This window comes from Globicephala melas, chromosome 4 (assembly GCF_963455315.2).
Source record: "Globicephala melas chromosome 4, mGloMel1.2, whole genome shotgun sequence".
In the NCBI taxonomy this organism is placed as follows: Eukaryota; Metazoa; Chordata; class Mammalia; order Artiodactyla; family Delphinidae; genus Globicephala; species Globicephala melas.
The window spans coordinates 123,109,650-123,134,696 of NC_083317.1; the positions used below are offsets into that span (position 1 = coordinate 123,109,650).

The 25,047-nt window shown below is 39.0% G+C and overlaps 1 protein-coding gene across 2 annotated transcripts in view; it reads left to right on the forward strand.

Annotated features, from left to right (window-relative positions):
• The window catches only part of XRN1 (5'-3' exoribonuclease 1), a 100,795-nt gene extending 92,864 nt beyond the window's left edge, over positions 1 to 7,931 (forward strand). For both annotated transcript variants that reach the window (XM_030873309.3, XM_030873310.3), the window contains exons 40-42: positions 1,769 to 1,807; positions 2,169 to 2,329; positions 2,812 to 7,931. In XM_030873309.3, the coding sequence (XP_030729169.1) occupies positions 1,769 to 1,807; positions 2,169 to 2,329; positions 2,812 to 3,111 (500 nt within the window). In that variant the 3' untranslated portion in view covers positions 3,112 to 7,931. The remainder of the gene's footprint in view (positions 1 to 1,768; positions 1,808 to 2,168; positions 2,330 to 2,811) is intronic.
• Positions 7,932 to 25,047: the final 17,116 nt, after the last annotated feature.

A 25,047-nucleotide genomic window follows, 5' to 3' on the forward strand; every position in this document is an offset into this window, starting at 1 on the left:
CTCTTAAAAGAATTTTTTTTTTAAGTTTTACCAAAAAAAAGAAACATAATCAGAGTACCCTACTTGGCTTTGCAGTAATAATATTTATACAGTCACATATCATAAACACTTTATAATTTTAAACAAACATTGTAATATACTTACATTGGGAGGACAGGGTAAGTAGTGAGGGGTGGTATGAAAGAACTGAATTTTGATCTATCATAACAGGAAGTCTAAAAATGCCTAAAATTGAAAAATCAACTAGCAGTATAAGCAAATTATTGAACAGTTTGGAAATAAACAGCTAAAACAGTTAAACCTGGGATGGACCGGATGATTGCTATATTATGTTGAAAACCCTTTTTATTACAATATGTATGTGTATAATTATCTTTACTTTGATTTGTTTAAAAATGCAATTTGTCTAAGGTCATAAGTTACTAAGTAGCAGTAGTAGCATTCAAAAGCAAATATATCTAATTACAAAGCCCACAGTTTTGTTACTGTACTACACTGGCGTTCCTTTGCCTGTATAAACAATGTGTAGGCATAAAATCTTTATGACACAGTGGATCTGAAGTTTTCATGTAGCTCAAGGTAGTAAGTCCACTATAACCTGGAAAATCTAATTTAACTACTTTTTCACTTTCAAAAATGAATCCAGCAACTATATATCAATTAATTTTAAGTAATTAGTTCATGCAGGTTACCTAAAGGTCTACCCACAAGCTTCTCTCAAAAAGGATTTGTCTTATGAGAATATATTATCTAAAAGAAATGATTGTTTTCCCATTTATTATTGATATTTTATAGCTTGATATTTTACCTTTTTAATGTTGATTATTATGTTTACGTTCATTATTATATCATGTTTATTAGTGTATTCATACCTACCAAGAATTTTAAAGTTTAATTGGAGTTCTTTTGGTTTTGTGCTCTCCAGTGTTCCAATAATAATATATGATATAAAAGCCATGAGATTTGAATGTTAATCAGGAGAAAACAACTTATGCATCAGATTAAGATTTTAACGTTATTTTATAGATTTCCACTTTACGGTATGAAAGGGTCCCAATGGAGAAAAATATATTTTATATTTAGGACAGTGATTTGGGGAAATGGTTGAGTTGACCTATGCATAAGATTACTATAGCATCTTTTAAATAGGTCTTCTTAGTCTTATAACTGCCACCAAACTTGCACTTAACTTTCTAAATCTTACTAGTGTATTTCGTATTAAGACTGTTCTTTTTCCTGGAATTTTTACATGTGTAATTCATAACGTTGAAATATATTATGATTCTTCTCTCCTGATCCAAACATTTTTTAAGTAGCTGAGTTTTAGTTAAGCTATACTGTCTTATAATTCTGGCTGCCTTTTTATCTCTTTAAAAAGAAGGTTTGAGCACAGTACATACCTTCTTTGGTGGCAATGTGCTGGTGTCTCAATTGTCATTGTTTAATGCAGTAGTTCCCAAATGTTGCACTGGTGCTGACTGTGGAAGAATCACCTGTGGAGCTTATTAACAATACAGATTACTGGGCCTCTCAGAGTCTGATGGACTAGGTCTGGAGCCTTGCCCAGGAATCTGTATTTCATAAGCTCCCTATGTGATTCAGATACACAAATCAGTCTTGGGAACCACTGATTCAATGTGCTTTTAATAAGAAAATGTAAATTTTTAAAAAATTCTTGAATTACAAATATTAGAATAGGGAGAAAGATTCTACTGTTATATGAAAGTGATCAGATTTCAAGACTTAAGCTTTTTTGGTTTTTTTGTAGGCTGGGATCACTATGGAAGCAACTTAGCATTGGGGGCAGGTGAGATTCTTAAGATTTCTCTCTTTGTGCCCTGGCTTTTCTCCCCCAAGGGACAGTTTCATGACCCTTTTATTATTTTTTAAAATATTATTACAAATATTCCTAAAGCTTATATCAGTATATGGTACTATTGGCCTTCGTAGGCCAGACAGCATAATGATAAGCTGACTTCTGTAGATGATTCACAGTCCTTAAGGGGCTCCTGAGGTTGAACGTTGTAAGCAAGGGTAATCAGAAGTTAAGTGTATGTGCCCTTTGCCAAAGCAAAAAAAGCCAAAAAAGGGTAGCAGAAGGAGGTCTTAAATTTCAAGGCTTTTATGATACCATTTTACTAAAACAGCTTTTCCATAATTTTTAACAGCTAATATAATGCCCTCATCATCTCATCTCTTTGGCTCAATGCCATGGGCACCACCAGTGCCAGTTCCTGGGAAGCCCTTCCATCATACTTCATATGCTGGGACCATGCCCATGGCTGGAGGAATGCCAGCTGGTGTGCACAATCAGTTCATACCTCTACAGGTGAGACCTGAAAGAGAATTATTATATTTTTTTAACAGAATTAGTTTCTCACTGCTCAAAGACCATTGATAAAATTTTGTTTATTCAGTAATTATTCAGTGCCAACTAGAGGTCCATTCAGTACTGGTCTGGGTACTGAGAATATATTTTGACCAGTGGTGACCAGTCTGACCTGTTCCCTGCTATCTGAGTTTGTGTTCTAATAGATAATAATAATTGCAACAAGTAATAACATCCTTTTCTAGAACAAAGGGATTTAAAATCAGGAATATCAATTTTCTTTATATTTAAGTTATGGATAATTTTTAAATATTTTATTTGTAACCATATTCCTTGAATTTCTAAAGTCTGGTTTGGAGGTTATAAGTGGAAGTCACAAGTCAGCAGTGATTGACAAGTATTAGCAGCATGGTTTATGGTATTTTCTGACACTAGCTTTTTTGGTCTACATTGTTAATTAATGATGCTTTTATTCCTCAAAGGTAACTAAAAAAAGGGTTGCAAACAAAAAGAATTTTGAGAACAAGGATGCCCAGAGTTGTCAAGCCACCCTACTTCAGACTAGCCAGTCAGCATCTTCTGATGTCACCAAAGTGATTCCACAGGAGAGTTTATCAGCTTCCTTCAAGTCCCCTCAGATTACTCAACTTGCGTCTCCTTTTCAAGTTGAAGCTGCCTCCCCAGGCCATAGTATGTCTCACCATAAATCAACACCAAGCTCCTCAAGAAGAAAATCAAGAAAACTGGCTGTCAATTTTGGAGTTTCTAAACCTTCTGAATAAATTGTACTTGGAATTAAGTTAATTTCATTCCTTTCCTCCCACCTTTTTATAAATCCATATCTGTGTCTCATAAAAAATTACAGTGTACTATTTTAAAACAATATATTTCAATTAAAATTTTTTAAATTTTTAGTTGTCAGGCACTTTTCATGCTATTTAAAAGACTATACATCAAATTGTGCATCTTAAGTATGTGCAATTTGTTTTACATCAATTATACCTCAATAAAGCTGTAAAAAAAGACTAAATTCAACCTTGTTTTAAAATAATATCAACGGACTAAGCATTCAGATGTACCACTCTAATCATTGGCCTCATCATTAGAAGCATCCTAAACTATGAATTAGACATCATATTGCAATAATTATAAACATTTTTTACACTATCATTGAGGGATAATTAAATGGAGCATGAAAATTGGGCCTCAAGTATAATTTACTGAATGTGGATTTTATTTCTCTTTTTAATGATGTAACAGAAGTGTCAGGAGAATGGCTCTTATTTATAGGTATTTTAACTTAGGTTTTATTATATCTGAGGGTCCTTTGGACCTGTTGTGAAGTGATCACACTTGTGGTGGTGCTGCCAGTTTTGCTTTATTCTCAATTTTGTACCAAAGCAACTTCAGAATACTGATCAGAATATTTCATTTAACTGCTTAGAATTATAAATAGCAATCTAGATTTGAGTAAATAATTACAATTTTTTAGATTATTCAAGAACCAGCATTAGTAATTTCTAATAAAATTAAGTTTCAAAATCTGCAGGGTATAATGATTACAAATTAATCTTCTAATAGAATAAAGTACAAAATATTAATCATGTTAATTAAAATAAATTGTGTTATCAATTTGTATAGCTTTTTACCTGCTTACTTAAACATACATGAGAGCTCCGTTGTTGGTCCATGTGTAGTGCTTCCTGGAACTGATGAAATTCTAAATTTTTTAAAAATAACAAGGTGTGCACAGGCACCATCAGTGTATACTGTACATTATTTATATGACAAGTGCCCGTCTCATTCTCGTTCCATATTTTTAGCTTTATGCTGAACTGCCCAGGGACTCTGGCGTTTTGTCTTTGCATGTCACGTGTGGGTGTGTATTGTTCAAGCTGTAGCTGTTGAAATTATTTTAGAGTTTATGAAAATGTCTCAGTGGTACCAGGGCCTGAGTTTTTATATATATGTTTGTGCTTTCATTTTTGTGATATGCTTGTATTTTTAAGGAAGTAAGTTATCATACTTTTTTAAAAGTACGAACAACAATCTTTGTATGGAACTGATTATGATTATATTTAGTTTCATTTGGCTCATTGAAAACTCTGCTATGAGTCTTTGTTTGTTTTTAAAAATGCTAGTACTGAATTAAATGGATTTCTTTCTCTAACTGCTAAATGTTAGAGTTTCTCTAAATGTTAATAGGATATTTGTATATTAGTCGTGCCTTTAGTGTAAGAGATAAATGTTCATTATCTGTCATTTATCACAGTCATGTGAGTTTCTGTGATTTTATTTTCTATTAATTTTCCTAGATTCAGATGTTCATTGGTTCCCAGAATTTCTTTTTTGGGGAATATTTGTTTCTCTGTAATGGGATCTTGAGTAATGAGGCTCAAGTAATTCTCAGTGTTTGTCCTTATTGCCTCACGACCTTTTTTTTTTTTTTTAAGGGAACATCTGTTTGGGGCATACAATACAAAAAAGTTAAATTGTGACGGTAAGATTATGTCAACCTCTTACTACTTTAAAGTGTATAATATTTTTCACCTTATGTAACTTTACAAACTCCAGCATTCAAGAATTGCCTCACTCATCATTGCTCTGTGACCACTCTATAAACAATGTACAGCCCACATCTTTTTTAAAGCCCAGAAGAAGGAGCACGTGCCGTCTTCTGAAAACTCCAAGAGAAATTTCGGTAAGCACAGTGCCGCTGAACCCATATACGGATGTTTCCTCAGTATTCAAGCAAAGCAAGCTGACAATTCTAGGTGGATAGGCAGTAAAAGTGTTTTCTTTTCATTCTTTCTTCTCATTTTAAAAAATGTATTATTCTAAAAGTCAAGACTAAAGAGAGATTAAAATGGGAGAGAGCTCCATAATGACTAGATAGTGTCAGGCATTCATCTATGTTCTCTTCACCTTGTACACCTATTCTAAATGTGGACCTGAGAGCAGTAGATGTGCCCTCTCTGGGGAGGATGTAAGAGGCAGAGACTGTTTTTAATCTCTCATGACAATCTTGAGGAGACTAGATCCACTAATAGACTGGGAAACTTACAGTTTTTCCTTTTTTGGATGGTGCAGACTCAGAATACCCCGAAGTTTAGAAATACGCCCATTCAACTGTTGAATCTGTTGTGGCCTTTCTGTGGAAACCATGGGCTGTACAGGGCACAGAGGATCAGATTCCCCAAAATACTTCATGTTTCCACGTACTAAGAGCAGTTAAATCTATTTAAACCTTCTTCTCCTCGCTGAAACATTATTTCTAAATATCTTTGTTCAATAAAGTTTTTTTTCTTTTTTTTTTTGAGCAAATTAAGTGAATTTTGAAGATTGGTCCTTCAGTCTCATTGTTCCTTTTCACCATTTCCTACATTACCTGAGCTTTATAATTTTACAGATAGACTGTATTAATTGACTGAAACATCATGTAGACTCACGTCTTAAACGTCTGAGACTCAGTTGCCTGAAAAATTAATTTCACCTCTGTATCTTGGTTTCAGTTTAAGACTTTCCTTGCTGTTCAGAGGGATAAGTAGTTCTTTTAGAACTAAAAAGATAAGGAGATCTTTTTTTCCTGTTGGTGGGAGAGATGAAAAACTCCTGATGCAGGTTTTTTGTTTTTTATTTCCTTTTCTATAATCAGGTACTTGCTTTGGTTTTAGACTGATATTTTTCAAACTAATCTAGGTTTTGGGGGGAGGGGTCAGAGAGGGAGGCAGTTGGAAGAAGGAAACAGTTAAATAAGACCCATCCAACACTGCATTTTTAGACTATATCTTTCTAGCTCAAGGAAATAGATAAGTTGCAGGGTCTTTTTTATTCACTCACTTTTTTTTTATGATTTTTTTTTTAATTGGAGTATAGTTGTTTTACAACGTTGTGTTGGTTTCTACTGTACAGCAAAGTGAAGTAGAGTTCCCTGTGCTATACAGCAGGTTCTTATTAGTTATCTATTTTATACATATTAGTATTCACTCACTTTTAAATCATCTGTTTTATTTGTATTAATAAATCATACATTTTCATAGTGGTTGTCTAATTTTTACCTTTAAGATAGCTAGGACTGTCCAGCTGTCCTTTGAAGTTCATTGTAATATGCTTCATCTCATTGTCCAGAGCCTCTTTTTTAAAGCAACTGTGTACAATCTCCCAGCTTTTTGAGTTTGCTATATTTCTTAGTACCATCTGGCTTCCAAATTGTGTTTTTACTGTGGAGGAGAATTAATTTATTGGAGAGAAATGACCATGACAGACATTCTCAACCTTTAAAAAGAAATGAATCACAGAAATTCCCTTATTTTTTTTAGAGACAGTGATATAGAACTCAAACTGGCAGTGTTCTTATTTCATAAGTTTTGTCAGTGAAACAGTGTTTTTTTGCAGGAGCTTCCTTTCCTAGTTAGGATAATGCTTAAAATTCCAGAAATGAATGTGTTTCAGACAGAGCTGGTTCAGATTTCCATCAGACCACTCCATCTTCTGCCAGGGAGCAGTATGAGACAGCGGCGAGACAGACAGAATGGGGGCAGGTGGAAGTTTCACTGACTTAACTCCAACACCACTTATCCTTTGTTTAGAAGGAGAGAAAAAAACAGGTATAAAATAGTTTTCATAGTTAAGAATATCACCAATCCATAGCTGCTTTGTGTGTGTGTGTGTGTGTGTGTGTGTGTGTGTGTGTGTGTGAGAGAGAGAGAGAGAGAGAGAGAGTGAACCAGCAGTAATGCCTTGCTCAATCGCATTCAGCCATCTCAAGTGCAATTCATGATGGAGACTCTGGTTTCCAACAGATAAAAGTTTTACGTAGTTAAACCTGTAAAAATTAATTTTTTTTCAACAGTACACCTATTGCTATTATTTCAGCAATTGGTATACTATTAAATTGCCCAGGCCAAATAATTAAATTTCTGTAGATGTTTTAGTAATTTGAGCCAAATCCTCATACTGTTTTCTCATAAAGAATGAGAATTTGGTCCTCAGTTTGCTTTAAGTTCTCTTATTCCTTTCTTTCCCTTACAGTTAAAGGACTTTTTTGTTTGTTTTGGAGCTTGGGGGCTTTTTTTTGCCTGAAGTGTCATACATTTTCTTTTGCCTGCACCCAGTTGCTTCTTTGAGTGTTTTCATCTATTTTGATATATGAGTAATAGATAGTGTACTATATCATCAGAGTGTTCCAACGTTTTGTTCTTTTAAACAATGTAAGTAAGTATAACTCATACATATATATATCTTAATTCCTTTCTTTCCTCACATAAGTATTTTATAAGTAACCGGAATTTTTCATTAGATCTTATACAGAGCAGTATTTTATTAAAAGTTCAAAAGGGAAGACTTTTATGTGCTCATTTTGTAGTTTTTGGTTTATAAATATCTTTACATTGTCTTCAATTAAAGTGTTTTAAACTTGCATTGGAATGGACTCTGAATGTATTTTTGTGTTAAGCTGTACATTTGTAGATTTCTAGCATGAAGTTAGCCTCAAAATGTGCAAAAGGATTTTAAAATATATGAATCACTGAAAGAGTTTAAACATCTATACATGTTAAATGATATATGGATTTTAATTAAACCTTTGAGAATGATTTCATAAGTTGTTTGTTCTTGTATGTTTGCAGTGATATTAAAAGCAGAAACATTACAGTATTCACTTAAACCTCATATCCTTTTTTTAGCAAGTTTTTATAAAAAGTATTTATTTACTTATTTGGCTGTGTCGGGTCTTAGTTGCAGCACGTGGGATCTTCGTTGAGGCATGTGGGATCTTTTGTTGCAGTGCACAGGCTTCTCTAGTTGCAGCGTGCAGGCTTCTCTCTAGTTGTGGCACGCAGGCTCCAGAGCATGCAGTCTCGGTAGTTGTGGCGCACGGGCTTAGTTGCACTGCAGCATGTGGGATCTCAGTTCCCCATCCGGGGATCAAACCTGCATCCCTTGCGTTGGAAGGCGGATTCTTACCCACTGGACCACAAGGGAAGTCCCAAACTCCATATCCTTTTATATTGGTATTTTGAAACTATGTCAGTTAGCATAAACTAAACAGCACGATTGGTGGAGAAAGTCGGACTATAGATTCTGTTGGTCACTGTTCAGATCCTACCTCTACTTCTAATTGTAAATAAATCATTCTCATTTTAGGACTGGCAAGTTATGTAATACCTACGCCTCAGTTTCTTCATCTCCTAAAGGAAGAAAACAACACCCCTTGTATGGTTAATATGTTTAAAGCACTGGGTACATAGCAGGTATATTACAGATGTTAGTAAATAAGGATTTGTCACATGTACCCAAACACACAGAGTCCTGTATGGTGCCAACTACCTCTATGCTTTTCCCACTGAGTCCCTCTCCAGTATTCAATTCATGCAGAGTCCCCATGCCTCTCTTAGGCATCTGGGAGACTTTTCTCTTTCTGTTCTTCCTTTTCCCTGCCATTGATCCCCTCTATCTTTTCTACCAAGGGGAAGGTTCTTACAGAGCCATGTTGGAAGAGGCTTTAATTCTTACTCATAAGACTGGGGAACCTACAATACTAACATCTTGCTAATTGGCCATGTCTCACAATATAACTCCAATGCATTATTATGCGTATTACCAAAAATCTCTCTATGGTAGGGGTGGGAAGGAGTTGGAAAGAAAGGGTTAAAGAGGGAAGACAATCTCTACCTACTAAATCTGCTTCCAGCTCTGCCCCTTCAACCTGAGTCTGTCTCTACTGTTGTACTTTTACTCAAGACCCCAAGGAGTGGTCACATTCTGCTACGGTGTTGGGCCACCTTCATCCAGCAGAAGGCACGAGGCCTGGGATCACCAGTGGAGACATCGCCAGCTGCTTTTCCACTTTATCCCCCAGACCGCCAGCCCCCCACAGTAACCACCCCTGTCTACCCCAACTCTGTAGCATCACTGGGCTCCCCCAACCTTGGTGTCAGTTTTTTTACTTGAAAATCAAAACTAAACAAACCAAAACCCACTCAAGCTAGCTTAAGAAAAGGAAATTTGCTGTAAGAATATGGGGCTATCTCAGAGAATCCAAGCAGGCTTCTCAGGAACTGAACCTTAGTCGAGGTGTCACCTTCCAATTCACTCTCTGTCTCCTCTCCATGGGGCCGTGGGCTCTATAGTGTCTGTGACTCTCTGTAGATCAGGTCTTTGCTCCGACATCTATATTTGGGGGTGGGGGACAGGTCACCTTGAGGGGCCACCCCTGCTGGACTGTGGGTTGATGAGGAAATTTGGACCTATCAAAGGTAGGCTCTTAAGAAACAACCATATTCTGGGCTGGCAGTCAGTCCTCATAGTTCATACCTAAAAGAAGGCCTGCAGGGACTTCTCTCGTAGTCCAGGATGTACAGAAACCACCTAGAATCCAAAAGCAGAAACACGGCTGAGCTTCAAAGGGGCTTGGGCCAAGAGCAAGAAAGCTGTCAGAAACATAGATACCTAACTTCTCCAGTCTTATCTCTGCCTTTCTGTTTATCACTCAAGCCTTCCATATTCCCTTTGTACATTGCTTTAGTTCTAGCAACCAGCCTCGGACTAGCGTCTCTCCATCTCCATTCCAGATGGGCTAAGTTTGTATCAGGTGTCCACCTCCGTGTAAGCAATTAACATCAACTAACACAAACATGGCTGCCAAGGCCCATTCATGTGGAGCGATGTTCTTCGGAGCAAGAAAGATCAGGATGTGAAGATACCCCTAAAAGCTATTCTCATAGGAGCTATTACATGATTTTAATTAAGTAGGGGTTATTGGCTCTCAAAATGAAAACTGGTGGCATTGCAGAGAATTGATTAGAGAGAGTGGAAATCATACACAAACAGAAAGCTGTTTCAGTCATCCAAGTAAGAATGATGTAGCTGCACTAACTCTTAGAAGCTCCTATATTCAGTATGTTGAATGTCAAAGAGAAACAAGAAATGTGGAATCAGAGTTCCAGCATCACCCTCTCAGGCTGACCCATTAATATTTTACCAGAGATTCTCTCTGGCATATTGTAATTCATGGTGTAGCTGGTCTGGAAGCAACACAATAGATCCAAGCCTTCCTGAGGACAATCACGTTCTCCCACATCCTCCCGTGTATGACCTGCTGACTTTAGTATCTAAGAAATATGAGCTCTTTCCAAGAAGTCTCTCTCAGCCTGATGACACTTCCTAGAATGTCAAACAAACATGACTTCTGCAACTATATTCGTGGATAGCAGAAGCAAAAACTATTTCTTTTTTTAAATATTTATTTATTTATTTTGGCTGCACTGGGTCTTAGTTGCGGCACGCGGGATCTTTTAGTTGCAGTGTGTGGACTTAGTTGCAGCATGCAGACTCTTGGTTGTGGCATGCATGTGGGATCTAATTCCCTGACCAGGGATCGAACCCAGGCCCCTTGCATTGGGAGCACAGAGTCTTACCCACTGGACCACCAGGGGAGTCCCACAAACTCCCATTTCTTACCAAGAATGTATCACGTGGAGTCAGAGCTAGCCTCAATCACAAAATCCTGAATGACAGTAGGTACCCTTTGCTCATTATGTTAGTACATTATGTTCTACAAAAGACAACTGAGCACAAACTGATGGAGATATCCCTTGTGTTATGGCCAAGGCTGGGAATTTCTCCACTCTGTCGGTTGCAGGGCAATTTGTATTGTTCACAGGCACAAGCCACATCATTAATTATGTCTCTATGAATATAGCACTGAAGGTTTGTGCTCCAGGCTCAGTGATAATAATAGTTACCACTTACGGGCTATCTGCTAGGTACCATCCACTTTATATAACACTTTCAATCTTCAAAACAACAGTAATATAAAATAGTATTAACTCATTTCACAAATAAGGAAAGTAAGACACAAAAATGGCTAACTTGCCCAAAGATACAATATGCAGCTGAATTGGAATTCAGAAGAGATCTGTTGCATCCCCAAACCCATGTTCTAGTTTACTTTCTCTTTTGAAATTAATTTCTAATTATTTAGGTAACATATGGCTGCATTGCCTACAAATTTTGAAAGTATGGCAGGTAAGAGTAAAATCTTTGGACCACCTTCTAGAAGTAATTGTTGTGAGCATGTGGTGTGTGTCCTTCTAGCCTTTTTTGATGCCACCCTATCTGCACATACAACTACTTATAATTGCTTTTCTATTTTACATAAATGGCGTCATGCTTTAGGCATCATTCTGAAACTTGCCTGTTTCCCTCAGCAAGTATCTCTGAGACTTGGCCTGCTCTGCCACTCATGCTGTTCCCCTTCCTAGGCCCACCTGCTTCTCTGAACACCTGGCAGAGTAAGAGGTAGTGATGAAGATCTCAGCTGATCACCACTGACAGCACCAGACACTTTGAGGGAATTTTTTTCTTTTTTCCAACATTTCATTATGAAAATTTTCTAATAGCAAATATTATACAATGAGCATGCATATACCCAATACCTAGATTCTACCGTTAACATATTTACTATACTTGCTTTATTACATATCCATCCAACCACATTAGCAGAGCTCCCTGAAGCACCTCATTGAGCTATCAGCTCTGCTCAGGTTGTCAAATGACTCATATGACACCTAACTGGATGCGCGGGGAGCAGTGGTCAAACTACCTGTGGAACCCAGTTTGTTAGATGTCAGCAGAATTCTCTATCCTGGAAAGGATGTCTTTTATGGAAAAACTACCTATCCTGCAGGACATCCAAGACGATTTGACTGAAGGAATCACTCAAAATGGCCTAGAATTGTACTTAAGGTTGAAAAGACTGTAAGAGAATGGATTACATATCAGCCTGCCAAAGCAAACTATCCTGGGTCCCTCCTTTTCGGGAGGGCGGCCCCAAGAGCTCCATCAAGAATCCAGACTGACTTCAAGGAAACCATCATGGTCGATAGCTTCCCCAAATGGATCCAGGTCTTCCCCTATCCAACTCAAACCTCTGGAGAAACAGCCCTGAGAGAGACAACTGTTTGCAGCACCAGGAGGTCAGGAACGACCATTTATGACAGTAAGTCTATCTTTATTTCATTTGACATGAGGAAATTTGTGGTCAAGATCCTTACTGTGCAGTACAGTGCGGCAGGTTGTAAAGACAGTACAGATCTCTAAGTACAAACTTGCCAGGTTTTGTGTCCCTCCATAGCAGATATTTTTTTAAGGAATGTGGCCAAGAGTGAATGAATGAATCAACGTTTTTTAAAACAGAGCATTATCTTAAAGCTGGCTTTGCCTATTTGCAGCAAAACTTAACGGGCATACAGCATTCTGGTTGCAGTTTTGTCTGTAGGGATTCTTGAGTTAGATTTATTCCAGGAGTATATTCCCACCCCTGTGACTCGGGTTATTGGGCCTGTGACATGTACTAACAGGCCATTGTGGTATCCCCACACATAGCTGAGGCAGAAATGTTCCTCAAGGAATGCAAGGGGTGATATGGCACCAGAAGAGGTGAACTTTCTGGCAGAGGGCAAGAAATTAGTGGAGGGAGTGCCAGCAGGGACCAAGGATAGATTTAGTGGAGCTGGCAGTGCAGAAGGGAAAACTTCCTATACTGCTTGAAGGAGATGCTTTGATATTGTTCCACAAGTATTAGTTGAAGGCCTGCTATGGGCTGGGCACTGTCAGGAAACCCAGGCTTCCAGGGAAGGACTCCAGAGGAAGGAGAAGAGAAGCCAGGACTCAGCCAGCATACAGACTTTATTCCCTTCACATAGAGGTGACTGTGTATTTATCACACAAGGCCGCTACCTACTTCAGGACCCTCAAGGTCAGTTTTCTTTTTCTCTTTTTAATCAGAACATTTAAAAGTAAGCTGACATGATTTCCAGCCAAAGAGGGACTTTAGACAGGGAATTTTGCTCTCTTCCTTTGCTGCAAAATAATGTATATTTCTCTTCTGGGGAATGAGCACACAGACGCTTGATTAAGCACAATAGATATTAGTCACAGCTCACTGATTTCATCTATTTCTCCCCCAGAAAGAAAAAAAACATTACAGGGTGATATCAGAGAGTCCTCATAAGGGGGCTTGACTGAGAATACAATGCAAAGCTCAAATGAGCAGTATCAGACAAACGAGGGTGTCCATAGCAAGGAGTCTGGGAGCTAAAACCGCCAGGTCTGCACACGTTGCAGGATAAACTATGAGACAATTTTTTTTTTCTTTTTAAGTAGAAAACATTATTTACTTATTTATTTATTTAGGCTGCCCCCTGTCTTAGTTGCGGCATGCATGCAGGATCTCGTTCCCCAACCAGGGATCGAACCCCAGCCCCCTGCACTGGGAGAGCGGTGTCTTACCCAGTGGACCACCAGGGAAGTCCCTATGAGATAAACTATTAATGCAGCTTTTGTGATCTTTGCTTTTCTTCTTTAAGCTGTAGTTCACCATTGCTAGATAAATGCTTCCTGAGTTCAACACACGCAAACAACTTTCCCCATCTCAATAGCTTAATCAAACACCAGTGAAGTCTTAACCAGTGTCTCTGGGGTTGTCAGATGATAATTTCCCAATGACACTTCCTTATCACCACTAAGTGAAGGAAGTCATCATTTTGGCCTGAAATGCCATCATGTGATATTTCTACATTTATTGCTAATAATAGAGGTCACAACTGCATGAGTCATCTTTGATTCCTCCTTTTCTTCACCCGCCACACGCACTTCGCTTGTCGTGGTGCAATGTCACCTCCTATATCTGCCCTCTTCTCTCCATCCTCATGGTTACCTTACCTTAATGTAGGTTCTCTTCTTCTCAAGCTTAGCCTATTGACATGGTCCTCTTTTTTTCCTGCTTGTAGACTCCAGTCCATAAGAACAACAATAGTAAGTACTGTTTACAGACCAAGTGCTTTATAGCATTCTGCCATTTAACTCTCACCACAGTGTTGTGAGAAAGGCATTTTTTAAGTTTTTTCTTTTATTGTGGTAAGAACACAACATGAGGTCTACCCTCTTTACAAGATTTTAAACATAGAGCACAATACTGTTGACTGTAGATGCAATATTGTACAGCAAATCTCTAGAATTTATTCCCGTAAACTGAATTCATGTAGAACTTAAAACTTTATGCTCGGGACTTCCCTGGTGGCGCAGTGGTTAAGAATCCGCCTATCAATGCAGGGGACACAAGTTTGGTCCGGGAAGATCCCACATGCTGCGGAGCAGCTAAGCCCGTGCGCCACAGCTACTGAGCCTGTGTTCTACAGCCCACGAGCCACAACTACTGAGCCCGCGTGCCTAGAGCCCATGCTCTGCAACAAGAGAAGCCACTGCAATGAGAAGCCCATGCACCGCAACGAAGAGTAGCCCCCGCTCGCCACAACTAGAGAAAGCCCGTGCTCAGCAATGAAGACTCAACACAGCAAAAAAATAAATAAAATAAGTGATTTTTTTTTAAAAAATTGGAAAAAATCATTAAAAAAAAAACCCTTTATGCTCATTAACTAGAAATTCTTCAATTTCAACCCCTGGCAACCACCTCAGATTGAAATTTTCCTCAACTACCCAGCAATGAATGAACATATGCTAGGGTCCATCATCATGGCACTTCAGGATACTGAGGCAAAGAAGCTCTTGAAAGCTTTCAAGAAAAAAAAATCACATACAAAGGGTTAGGAGTAATAATGATTTAAGACATCTCAAAGGTAGTGCCAGAAGCTAGAGAATAATGAAGCAAAGTCTTCAAAATACTGAAAGGAAATAATTTCTAACATACAATTCTATACTCAACCGAAGTATTGATAAAATATTAGGATATAATAAAGACATTTTCTAACGTAAAAGTCTCAAATAATGTAACACTTTTTTTTTGTTTTTGGCCACACTGTGCAGCTTGTGGGATCTTAGTTCCCCAACCAAGGATTGAACCCGTACCCTCAGCAGTGAAAGCACATAGTCCTAACCACTGAACCACCATGGAATTCCCTCAAATAATGTAACTTTTTTTTTTTTCCTGTACGCAGTCCTCTCACTGTTGCGGAGCACAGGCTCCGGACGCGCAGGCTCAGCGGCCATGGCTCACGGGCCCAGCCGCTCCGCGGCATGTGGGATCTTCCCGGACCGGGGCGCAAACCCGCGTCCCATGCATCGACAGGTGGACTCCCAACCACTGCGCCGCCAGGGAAGCCCCAAATAATGTAACTTTTAAGTGGCCTTTCTCAAGAAACTATTAGAAGATATGCACTAACAACGTGAGAATGTGACCCAAGATTGAAGATTTAAACCAGATGGAAAGAGAAGTTCTAACCTAATTAACACAAGATAATTTCTTCAGTGATAGCAAACGGAGATTTCAGTATGGAAGCTGTCCATCAGGTCTAGAGGTTGACTAGTACAAACTGGAAAAAGTTAGAAAGCCCCAGAAGAGATGGCTTTAAGAAAATGAAACTGAGAAAATTCCTGATGTTTCTGAACATCCTAAGGGGAGATTTAGAAAATTATAAAAGGTACTTGGATTGAATTAATAATAAATTTATAGAAAACCAGAAATATCAGATTAAATATTAACTCCAGAGAAAATGGAAAAGTTTTGCAGGAAAGGAAAATATTCATAATTTAGGTCTAGCAGAAAATAGCATAATTCAGGAGACCTTAATAAAGACACTAAAAACTTGTAAGGGTGTAGGTAGACTTAAGAAAACTAAAAAGACTAATAACAACATAAGAATTGTTACCACTCCAGGACAAAAAAGGCAAAAAGAATGTGCCATTACTTGACTCCAAAGGGACGGAGGGTGTTGCCTGACAAGAGCTGTGACCTTTTGTAGAACTAAGCAGCTAACCCATGGCCACCTAGTTGGGCAGGAGCTGGGGAACATATACTATGACCTCATTGTTTCTCCCTCCAGTGTCCTGCTGGTGCTTTCTCTTGGTCAAACCCAACTGAGTAACCATGGGGCAAGGGAACCCTTTGATGGAGTCCGTGCAGATCAGCCTCCCAAGACACAGCAGAATGGAGAAGGATGAAGAGTGAATCTGGAAAGGCAAACAGAAGAGACACAGCATAGTACTGATACATTGGGTCAACTGTGGATTATGGTTATAATAAGCATGTTAAAACATATGATTATAATAATGGAAGCCAAATAGTCATCTAAACAAAAGCATGTTATAACTGTATTAGGAAGATGGAAAGGGTGCACATAGGTGGTGGCGGATAGAAATGTGTGTGTACTCTTCCATGGTGAACGTCAGTAGATCATGTCCCAAACTGATAAAATATGTCACTAATGGAAATACGAAAAGAAGACTTAATGTAACTGCCTACAATAAAATGAAATAGAACAATAAAAGAATTAACCGAGAAGACCTCTCACATCTTTCTCAGCCCTAACACCTTATTATTATTATTCTCATGGTCCATAGGTGGAAAATTCTACATTTGACTAGTGAAACCTCCACCTCAAGAATGATTAGGGGCTTCCCTGGTGGGGCAGTGGTTGAGAGTTCGCCTGCCGATGCAGGGGACGGGTTCGTGCCCCGGTCCGGGAAGATCCCACATGCCGCGGAGCGGCTGGGCCCGTGAGCCATGGCCGCTGAGCCTGCGCGTCCGGAGCCTGTGCTCCGCAACGGGAGAGGCCATAACAGTGAGAGGCCCGCGTACCGAAAAAAAAAAAAAGAATGATTAGAAATTTAAAAATCCTAAATTAGGGCATTCCCTAGCGGTGCAGTGGTTAAGACTCCACACTTCCAATGCAGGGGCCGCAGGTTCAATCCCTGGTTGGGGAACTAGGATCCCGCATGCCGTGAATAGAAAAACAAAAAATCCTAAATTAGGATTCTCACAAACTGGATTCTCACAGTCTCAAAAATATCACTCCATGGATTACTTATTAAGTACAGAAGGGGAGAATGTACCTTCAAAGTGTGGAGATTTGGCAGTCACTATTTTAAGCAAATAGTCAAGCTTGGCAACGGTTGCAAGAGTAGTAGGGAAGGACTGACCTTCTATACTTCTTGATGTGATGCCAGTTGTTGAGGACTCAACATCTCCAGTGTGGTATTCTTGCCAAAAATGCTTGTCCTGACTCTAGTAGAGGGAGACACGTGGGATTTACAGCATAAATCAGGGCCAGATAACTGACCTGTTCTCTCCAAGGGAGGTTGGGGGCAGGGAGGGCTGGGAGAGATTCAAGAAAACTAATGGTCAGATACAATGTGTGAACCTTGTTTGGATCTAGGTTAGGAAAAAATAACATTTATAAGGCACTTTATGGCTCAATGGACTTCTTTGAATATGAGTGATATTACTGAATTAGGGTCAGTTTTCTCAGGTACAGCAATGATGCCTCAGTTATGTAGGAGATGTTCATAATCTTGGAAGACACACACTGTTGTATTTAGGTGTGAAGTGTCATGTACCTGCCTCCCACTTTCAGATGGTCTGGCATAAAGGAAGCATAGAAAAAGATGGAGGGAATGTGATCAGATGTCAACAATAGCCCTTTCGATGAGGACTATTCAGGTAAGAATACTGAAGACTATTCTGTCAACTCTTCTGCAGATTCAAAAGAAAAGATTTTAAATGCTTCTGAGGAGGAACAAATGTGGGAATTGGTGGGGTATTGTTTCATAATAAGCTTTGTTGAGCGTGGGCTCTATCTACATATCTACATAGTACATATTTAACCTTGATAAAGATAAAAACTAATAAAATAAAATCAGTCAAAGCCAACAGGAAGGACTTCCCTGGTGGTCCAGCGGCTAAGACTCTGCGTTCCCAATGCAAGGGGCCCAGGTTCAATCCCTGATCAGGGAACTAGATCCCACATGCCACAGCTAAGAGTTCACATGCTGCAACTAAAGATCCCGCATGCTGCAAGTAAAAGATCCCGCGTGCCACAACTAAGACCGGGCACAGCTGAATAAATAAATAAACATTAAAAAAAAAAGCCAACAGGAGAAACATTACAATTTTGATAAATGTCATTTGGAAATTAGTACTTTTTACGTTTAGCAGTTGACTCTTAGGGCTGGAACTTGCCTGGAGAACCTCTCAGCCTGCCTCCTCTGTTGTAGAGATTAATAAAGTGAGGCTCAGCAGAGTTAAGTGACTTGCCCAAGGTCACACAGCTATGTAGCAGCGGAGCCAGGTCTAGGGTGGCCGCACTTCTGCTCCAGTAATCTTTCCTTCATGTACCATGAATCATTCATCTTCTATTGAATGCCATTACTGCATAGTGAGTACACCACTGTGCAGTGATCTGTGCTCTTTCTTAAGAACGATAACACCAACAGCAGTGAAAGGGGAGAAGAGGGAAAACCAGGAGGCTACAAAGACCACAGTCCAGTATTGGCTGGGAAGGGAAATTGACATTGACATTGCAGAGTGGTCCCTCTCAGGCAGTAAAGAATCCATTCTACCTAATTAGAGGTTTTCATCAGTTCACCCTCTAATTGACCATTAAAGCTTAGTAATTGATACTAAGAAGCTTGTAAGCCTTTGGCTCCCAACGTTTGGCCCAGCTGTCAAAAGTCAGCGCAATCAGGACAGACAATGAAGCTTTGTTGCTGCTTGTGGTCACCAGTGAGATTTTTAGACAAAGAGAAACAGTTCTTAGAATTTGGGGTACTTGGCTAGTTTTAAAAAATTTCCTTGCCACGGTTTAAGGCTCCAAACAATAAGGGTGTGTTTGACGATGTATATTTTATTCTTTTCCCCTATATCTTATTATAAAAAGTTTCCAAACACACTAAAAAAAAATTACTTCTGAACATCCATATACACACCACCTAAATTCTACCATTACTGTTCTACTATTCTTACATTATTACCTATGCAACGATCCATCTCTCTTTCTATTTACCGGTCCATCTTGTTTTTGTATGCATTTCAAAGTAAGTTGCAGACATCAGTATACTTCCCCCAGATACTTGAGCATGCATACCACTAACTAGAATTCAATATTTTATGGTGCCTTTTTGTTTCTTTACAGGTAAAATTTATATAAAGTGAAATGCACAAATTTTAAGTGGACCATGAGGTCTGGCAAATAGACACACACAGGCAACCTAAATCATCACCAAGGCACAGAACAGGAACATTACACACACAAAATTCCCTCACACCCTCTCCCAATAAATCCTCAACTGCCCAGAGGCAACCATTGTTCTGAATTTTTTTCACCAAAAATTAATTTTGCCAGCTCTAGAACTTCATATCAATGGAAAAAAACAGTATGTACTCTTTTTTTAAAAAAATTGAAGTATAGTTGATTTACAGTATTATATTAGTTTCAGGTGTACAACATAGGGGTTCAGTATAGAGTATATACTGTTTATGCTAGGTTTCTTTTACGCAATATAATGTTTTAGCATTCATTCATGTTGTTGTGTGGATCAGTAGTTTGCTTCTCTTTATTTCCGAATAGTAGTCCATTGTGTGAAGAAGATAGCTTAAGATTTATTCTCCAACTGATGAACAGCTGATCTGTTTCCAGTTTCGGTTCTTATGAATAAAGCTACTATGAATGTTCTTGTACATAGCTTTTTGTAGACATTTGTTGGGTTTTTTAAAATATGTTTTTTAATGTACTTTTTCTAAAAAATAAATTTATTTATTTATTTTTGGCTGCGTTGGGTCTTCGTTGCGGTGTGCGGGCTTCTCATTGCGGTGGCTTGTCTTGTTGCGGAGCACGGCCTGGGCTCTAGAGCACAGGTTCAGTAGTTGTGGCGCACGGGCTTAGTTGCTCCGCGGCATGTGGGATCTTCGCGGACCAGGGCTCGAACCCATGTCCCCTGCATTGGCAGGCGGATTCTTAACCACTGCGCCACCAGGGAAGTCCTAGACGTTTGTTTTCATTTATATTGGGTAAATACCTAGCAATGGAATTTGTGGGTCATAGGATATGCATATGTTTAGTTACATAAGAAACTGTCAGACTTTTTCGACGTGGTCATACTAACTCGTACTTTCACCATCAATGGGTGAGAATTCAATTTATTCCACATGTCCACCAACCTTTGTCTTCTTCGTCTTTAATATGAGCCATTCTGTTGGTGTGTATTCTTTATTCTTTGATAAACACATTAATACCATTAAAATCAGTCTGTTTTTAGAAAAAAAGTGTACCCTCACTTAGAGAAGTTAAGACTTTGCTTTCTTGCACTCACAGGAAATTGACATACTTTAAAATATATACATGCAGTCTCTCTTTTTTTCTTAGATTCTTTTTTGTCGTTTTTCTGTAGTTTTTTAAAAATGTGGCAAAATACACATGATGAAATTAACCACTTTAACAATTTTAAAGTGTACAACACAGTGGTATTAAGTACATGTATGATGCTGTCCACTCATCACTGTATCTAACTGCAGAACTTTTTCAACAGCCCAAATGGAAACCCCACTTTTCACTCACCCTTCTCCTTCCTCCAAGCCCCCAGCACCCACAAATCTGATTTTTGTCTCTACGGATTTTCCCATTCTGGATATTTCATATAAATTGGATACTACAAAATGTGGCTGTTCTATGATTATAGGATAGTAGGTATGACTATAGACTCTTTGGTTGCCAGGACACAACACAAAGGCACTCTGGGTAGATGAAAGGCAGAACATGTTGTTACTTACAGCTCCAAATGAGAGAAGGCTTCCTTGCAGGAACGCACTGGGTTGGCAGGGGACAGGGCAGCAAGAAGCCGGAGCCATAGGAGGCAGCTCAGGTGTGACAAGCAGGGTGGGATTGAGCTTGGTTTTATGGGCTACCTGGGAAGTGGGAATTTTGAAGAATTATGTAGGTCTAAGGAAGAAGAGGTCACCCCTGTTAGGTATCTGGGAGCCTCTGGCAGTTGGGAATGTTTGTACATACCCCAGGAGTGTCAGAGCCCCAGAGGGAAGTAGTTGGGGTGGATGCTTAGCAAACTGCCCACAAAGGGGAAATGAGAATTTTCACCATGACTTCAAATTGGGTCAAGAGAGCACTTGTGAAATATTATAGTACAGCAACCTTTTGTGTCAGGTTTCTTTCACTGACTACAGTGTTTTCAAGGCTCATCCATGTTGTAGCATGTGTCACTACTTCATTCTTTGCTGTGGCTGAATACTATTCCACTGTCTGGATATACCACATTCTGTTTATTCCTTCATCCATGTAATGGACATTTGGATGGTTTCCACCTTTTGGCTATTAGGAATAGTGCTGCTATAAACATTCATGTACAAGTTTTTATTTGAACACCTATTTTCAATTCTTTAAAGTATATTCCCAGTATATTCTTTAGAGTGGAATTGCTGGGTGGTATGTAATGTACTGAGGAATCTCCAAACCATTCTCTGAGTGGCTGCATGATTTTACATTTCTGTCAGAAATGGACAAAGATTCCAACTTCCCTACATGCTCACCAACACTTATTATTTTCCACCTTTTTATTATGACCAGTCTAGTGGGTATGAAGTGGTATCTCACTGTGGGTTTCTTTTTTCTTTTTTTTTTTTGCAGTACGCGGGCCTCTCACTGTTGTGGCCCCTCCTGTTGCGGAGCAAAGGCTCCGGACGCGCAGGCTCAGTGGCCATGGCTCAGCGGCCATGGCTCACAGGCGCAGCCGCTCCTCGGCATGTGGGATCTTCCCGGACCGGGTCATGAACCCGCGTTGCCTGCATGAGCAGGCAGACTCTCAACCACTGCGCCACCAGGGAAGCCCTCACTGTGGTTTTGATTTGCATTTCCCTGATGACAGACGACAGTGAGCACCATTTTCTGTGCTTGTTGGCCATCTGTATATCTTCTTCTGAGAGATGTCTATTCAAGTCCTTTGCCCATTCCTAAACTGAGTTGTTTGTCTTTTTGCATGAAATCTATCTTAACTCCACAAGGCAACTTTCTTTTTTCTAAATAATTTCCCCTTATTTTCAATACAGGCATACCTCAGAGATATTGCAGGTTTGGATCCAAACCACCGCAACAAAGCAAATATCACAACAAAGTGCGTCACATAAATTTTATGGTTTTCCAGTGCATACACAAGTTATGTTTACACTATACTATAGTCTCTTAAGTATTGCATTATGTCTAAAAAAGCAATGTACCTACCTTAATTTAAAAGTAATGCTGTTGCGGGCTTCCCTCGTGGCGCAGTGGTTAAGAATCCACCTGCCAATGCAGGGGACGTGGGTTTGATCCCTGGCCCAGGAAGATCCCACGTGCCGCGGAGCAACTAAGCCCGTGCACCACAACTACTGAAGCCCGCGCGCCTAGAGCCCGTGCTCTGCAACAAGAGAAGCCACCGCAATGAGAAGCCTGCGCACTGCAACGAAGAGTAGTCCCTGCTCGCCGCAACTAGAGGAAGCCCGCGCGCAGCAACGAAGACCCAACGCAGCCAAAAATAAAATAAAATAAATAAATTTATTTTAAAAAAATAATAATAATGCTGTTGGAAAAACGGTGCTGATATGCGTGCTCAGTATGGGGTTGCCACAAACCTTCAATCTGTAAAAAATGCAGTATCTTCAAAATGTAAACAATAAAAGGAGGTATGCCTGTGTTTGTAGTTTTAACTTATTAAAAGATAAAGGTTTGCTTATTCCAACATGCAATATTTTTAAAAACACGGTTAAACAAAATATGTGCACTGTTTACGTAAAAGGATCAACTTTTCAGATGACATTATTCTAGTTTTCAGAAAAGAACTGAATATCCTGATTAGAAGGCATTAAATTAAACTGAAATTCAAACCTTATTATCCTATTATCAGAACAGGTGGCAAAAACACTATTCTTTTTTTTTTAACGACTTTATTGGAGTATAATTGCTTTACAATGGTGTGTTAATTTCTGCTTTATAACAAAGTGAATCAGCTATATGTATACATATATCCCCATATCTCCTCCCTCTTGCGTCTCCCTCCCACCCTCCCTATCCCACCCCTCTGGGTGGTCACAAAGCACCATGTGCTATGTGCTATGCGGCTGCTTCCCACTAGCTGTCTACATTTGGTAGTATATATATGTCCATGCCACTCTCTCACTTCATCCCAGCTTACCCTTCACTCTCCCCGTGTCCTCAAGTCCATTCTCTATATCTGCATCTTTATTCCTGTCCTGCCCCTAAGTTCTTCAGAACCATTTTTTTTTAGATTCCATATATATGTGTTAGCATGCGGTATTTGTTTTTCTCTTTCTGACTTACTTCACTCTGTATGACAGACTCTAGGTCCATCCACACCACTACAAATAACTCAGTTTCGTTTCTTTTTATGGCTGAGTAATATTCCATTGTATATATGTGCCACATCTTCTTTATCCATTCATCTGTTGATGGACACTTAGGTTGCTTCCATGTCCTGGCTATTGTAAATAGAACTGCGATGAACATTGTGATACATGACTCTTTTTGAATTATGGTTTTTTCAGGGTATATGCCCAGTAGTGGGATTGCTGGGTCATATGGTTGTTCTATTTTTAGTTTTTTAAGGAACCTCCATACTGTTCTCCATAGTGGCTGTATCAGTTTACATTCCCACCAACAGTGCAAGAGGGTTTCCTTTTCTCCACACCCTCTTCAGCATTCATTGTTTGTAGATTTTTTGATGATGGCCATTCTGACTGGTGAAAAACACTACTCTTGAACGTAACAGGAGATGTTAAATACAATGGAGAAATGATGAGTCTCCTCAATTAAACTTAATTAATCCTCCAAAATAGTATTTTAAATGTGGGCAAAAGTTCATCAAGCTATAGTAAGAAAGCTAAATTTTAATACTGTTAAAATTAATCAAAAAACAGGCCTTGGCCACTATAATTCTAGGTAGTTTTTTTTGCCTGCATCAGACAAACTGTATCATAAACAGGAAAATCATACCCGACATGACCAATTGAGGGATTTAACTTTTCACATACATACCAAATTGCAAACACCCAAGAGTCAGGGAACACACGAAAACTAACTCCTAGTAAATACTAACTGAATTCAACCCAGTTAGAAACCACAATTTCTCAAAGTAGAAAAACAGGCCAAAGCAATCCAATAGACTTCTTTCAAGTGCTAAATAGGTGGACAGAAAACATGTAAACAAGGATAAAATTTATTTAGTCTAGAAAAATGAGTGCAACTAAGCTTTATACCAAAATCTCTTTTAAGAAAATAAGAGGTTCCTTGGCCTAAAGGAAAATTTTTCTGGAGAACTGCCTTAGAGATGAGAAACAGGGCAAGAAAAAATGGACTTCTCTTTTGATCTCAGGAATCAGGGTGCACACTTGTTTCATTTAACATATTGGTACTAAATCTGGGAGAGGAAGGTCATAGTGACATATTTAGGTTGTTTGATGGACACAAATTGTTGTGTTATAAAAATGTCAATCAATAAATCAATAAATGTAGAAAGAATGATGGAATGAAAAAAAATCACAATTTGGCAACCATCTTAATAATTGATTAAGGCAAGAATCATCAATAGATGCTAAAATTATTGGGTGAAATTTTGAAGAGTGATAGGATATTTGCATAGTCTCAAAGTATCTCCCTATAAGACATTTATTAATTACAAAAAGAATTACAGTGTCTGCACAATGAAGAAATCTGGCTGACACCACCTTAATCAAGTGACCAACAGACATCATACTGAAATAATAGATACCACATACCTCCTAAGATGATGTACTGAGAAGCAGGGCGGGTACTCGGTTGAGGCAAGCAAGGCATTTGTAGCTTACCCTGTACTAGCTGAGAATGAATATCTCCTTAACTTTTGTGCACTGGGTACCTCCTTTGCCTCATCCAAGGCCCAGCCCT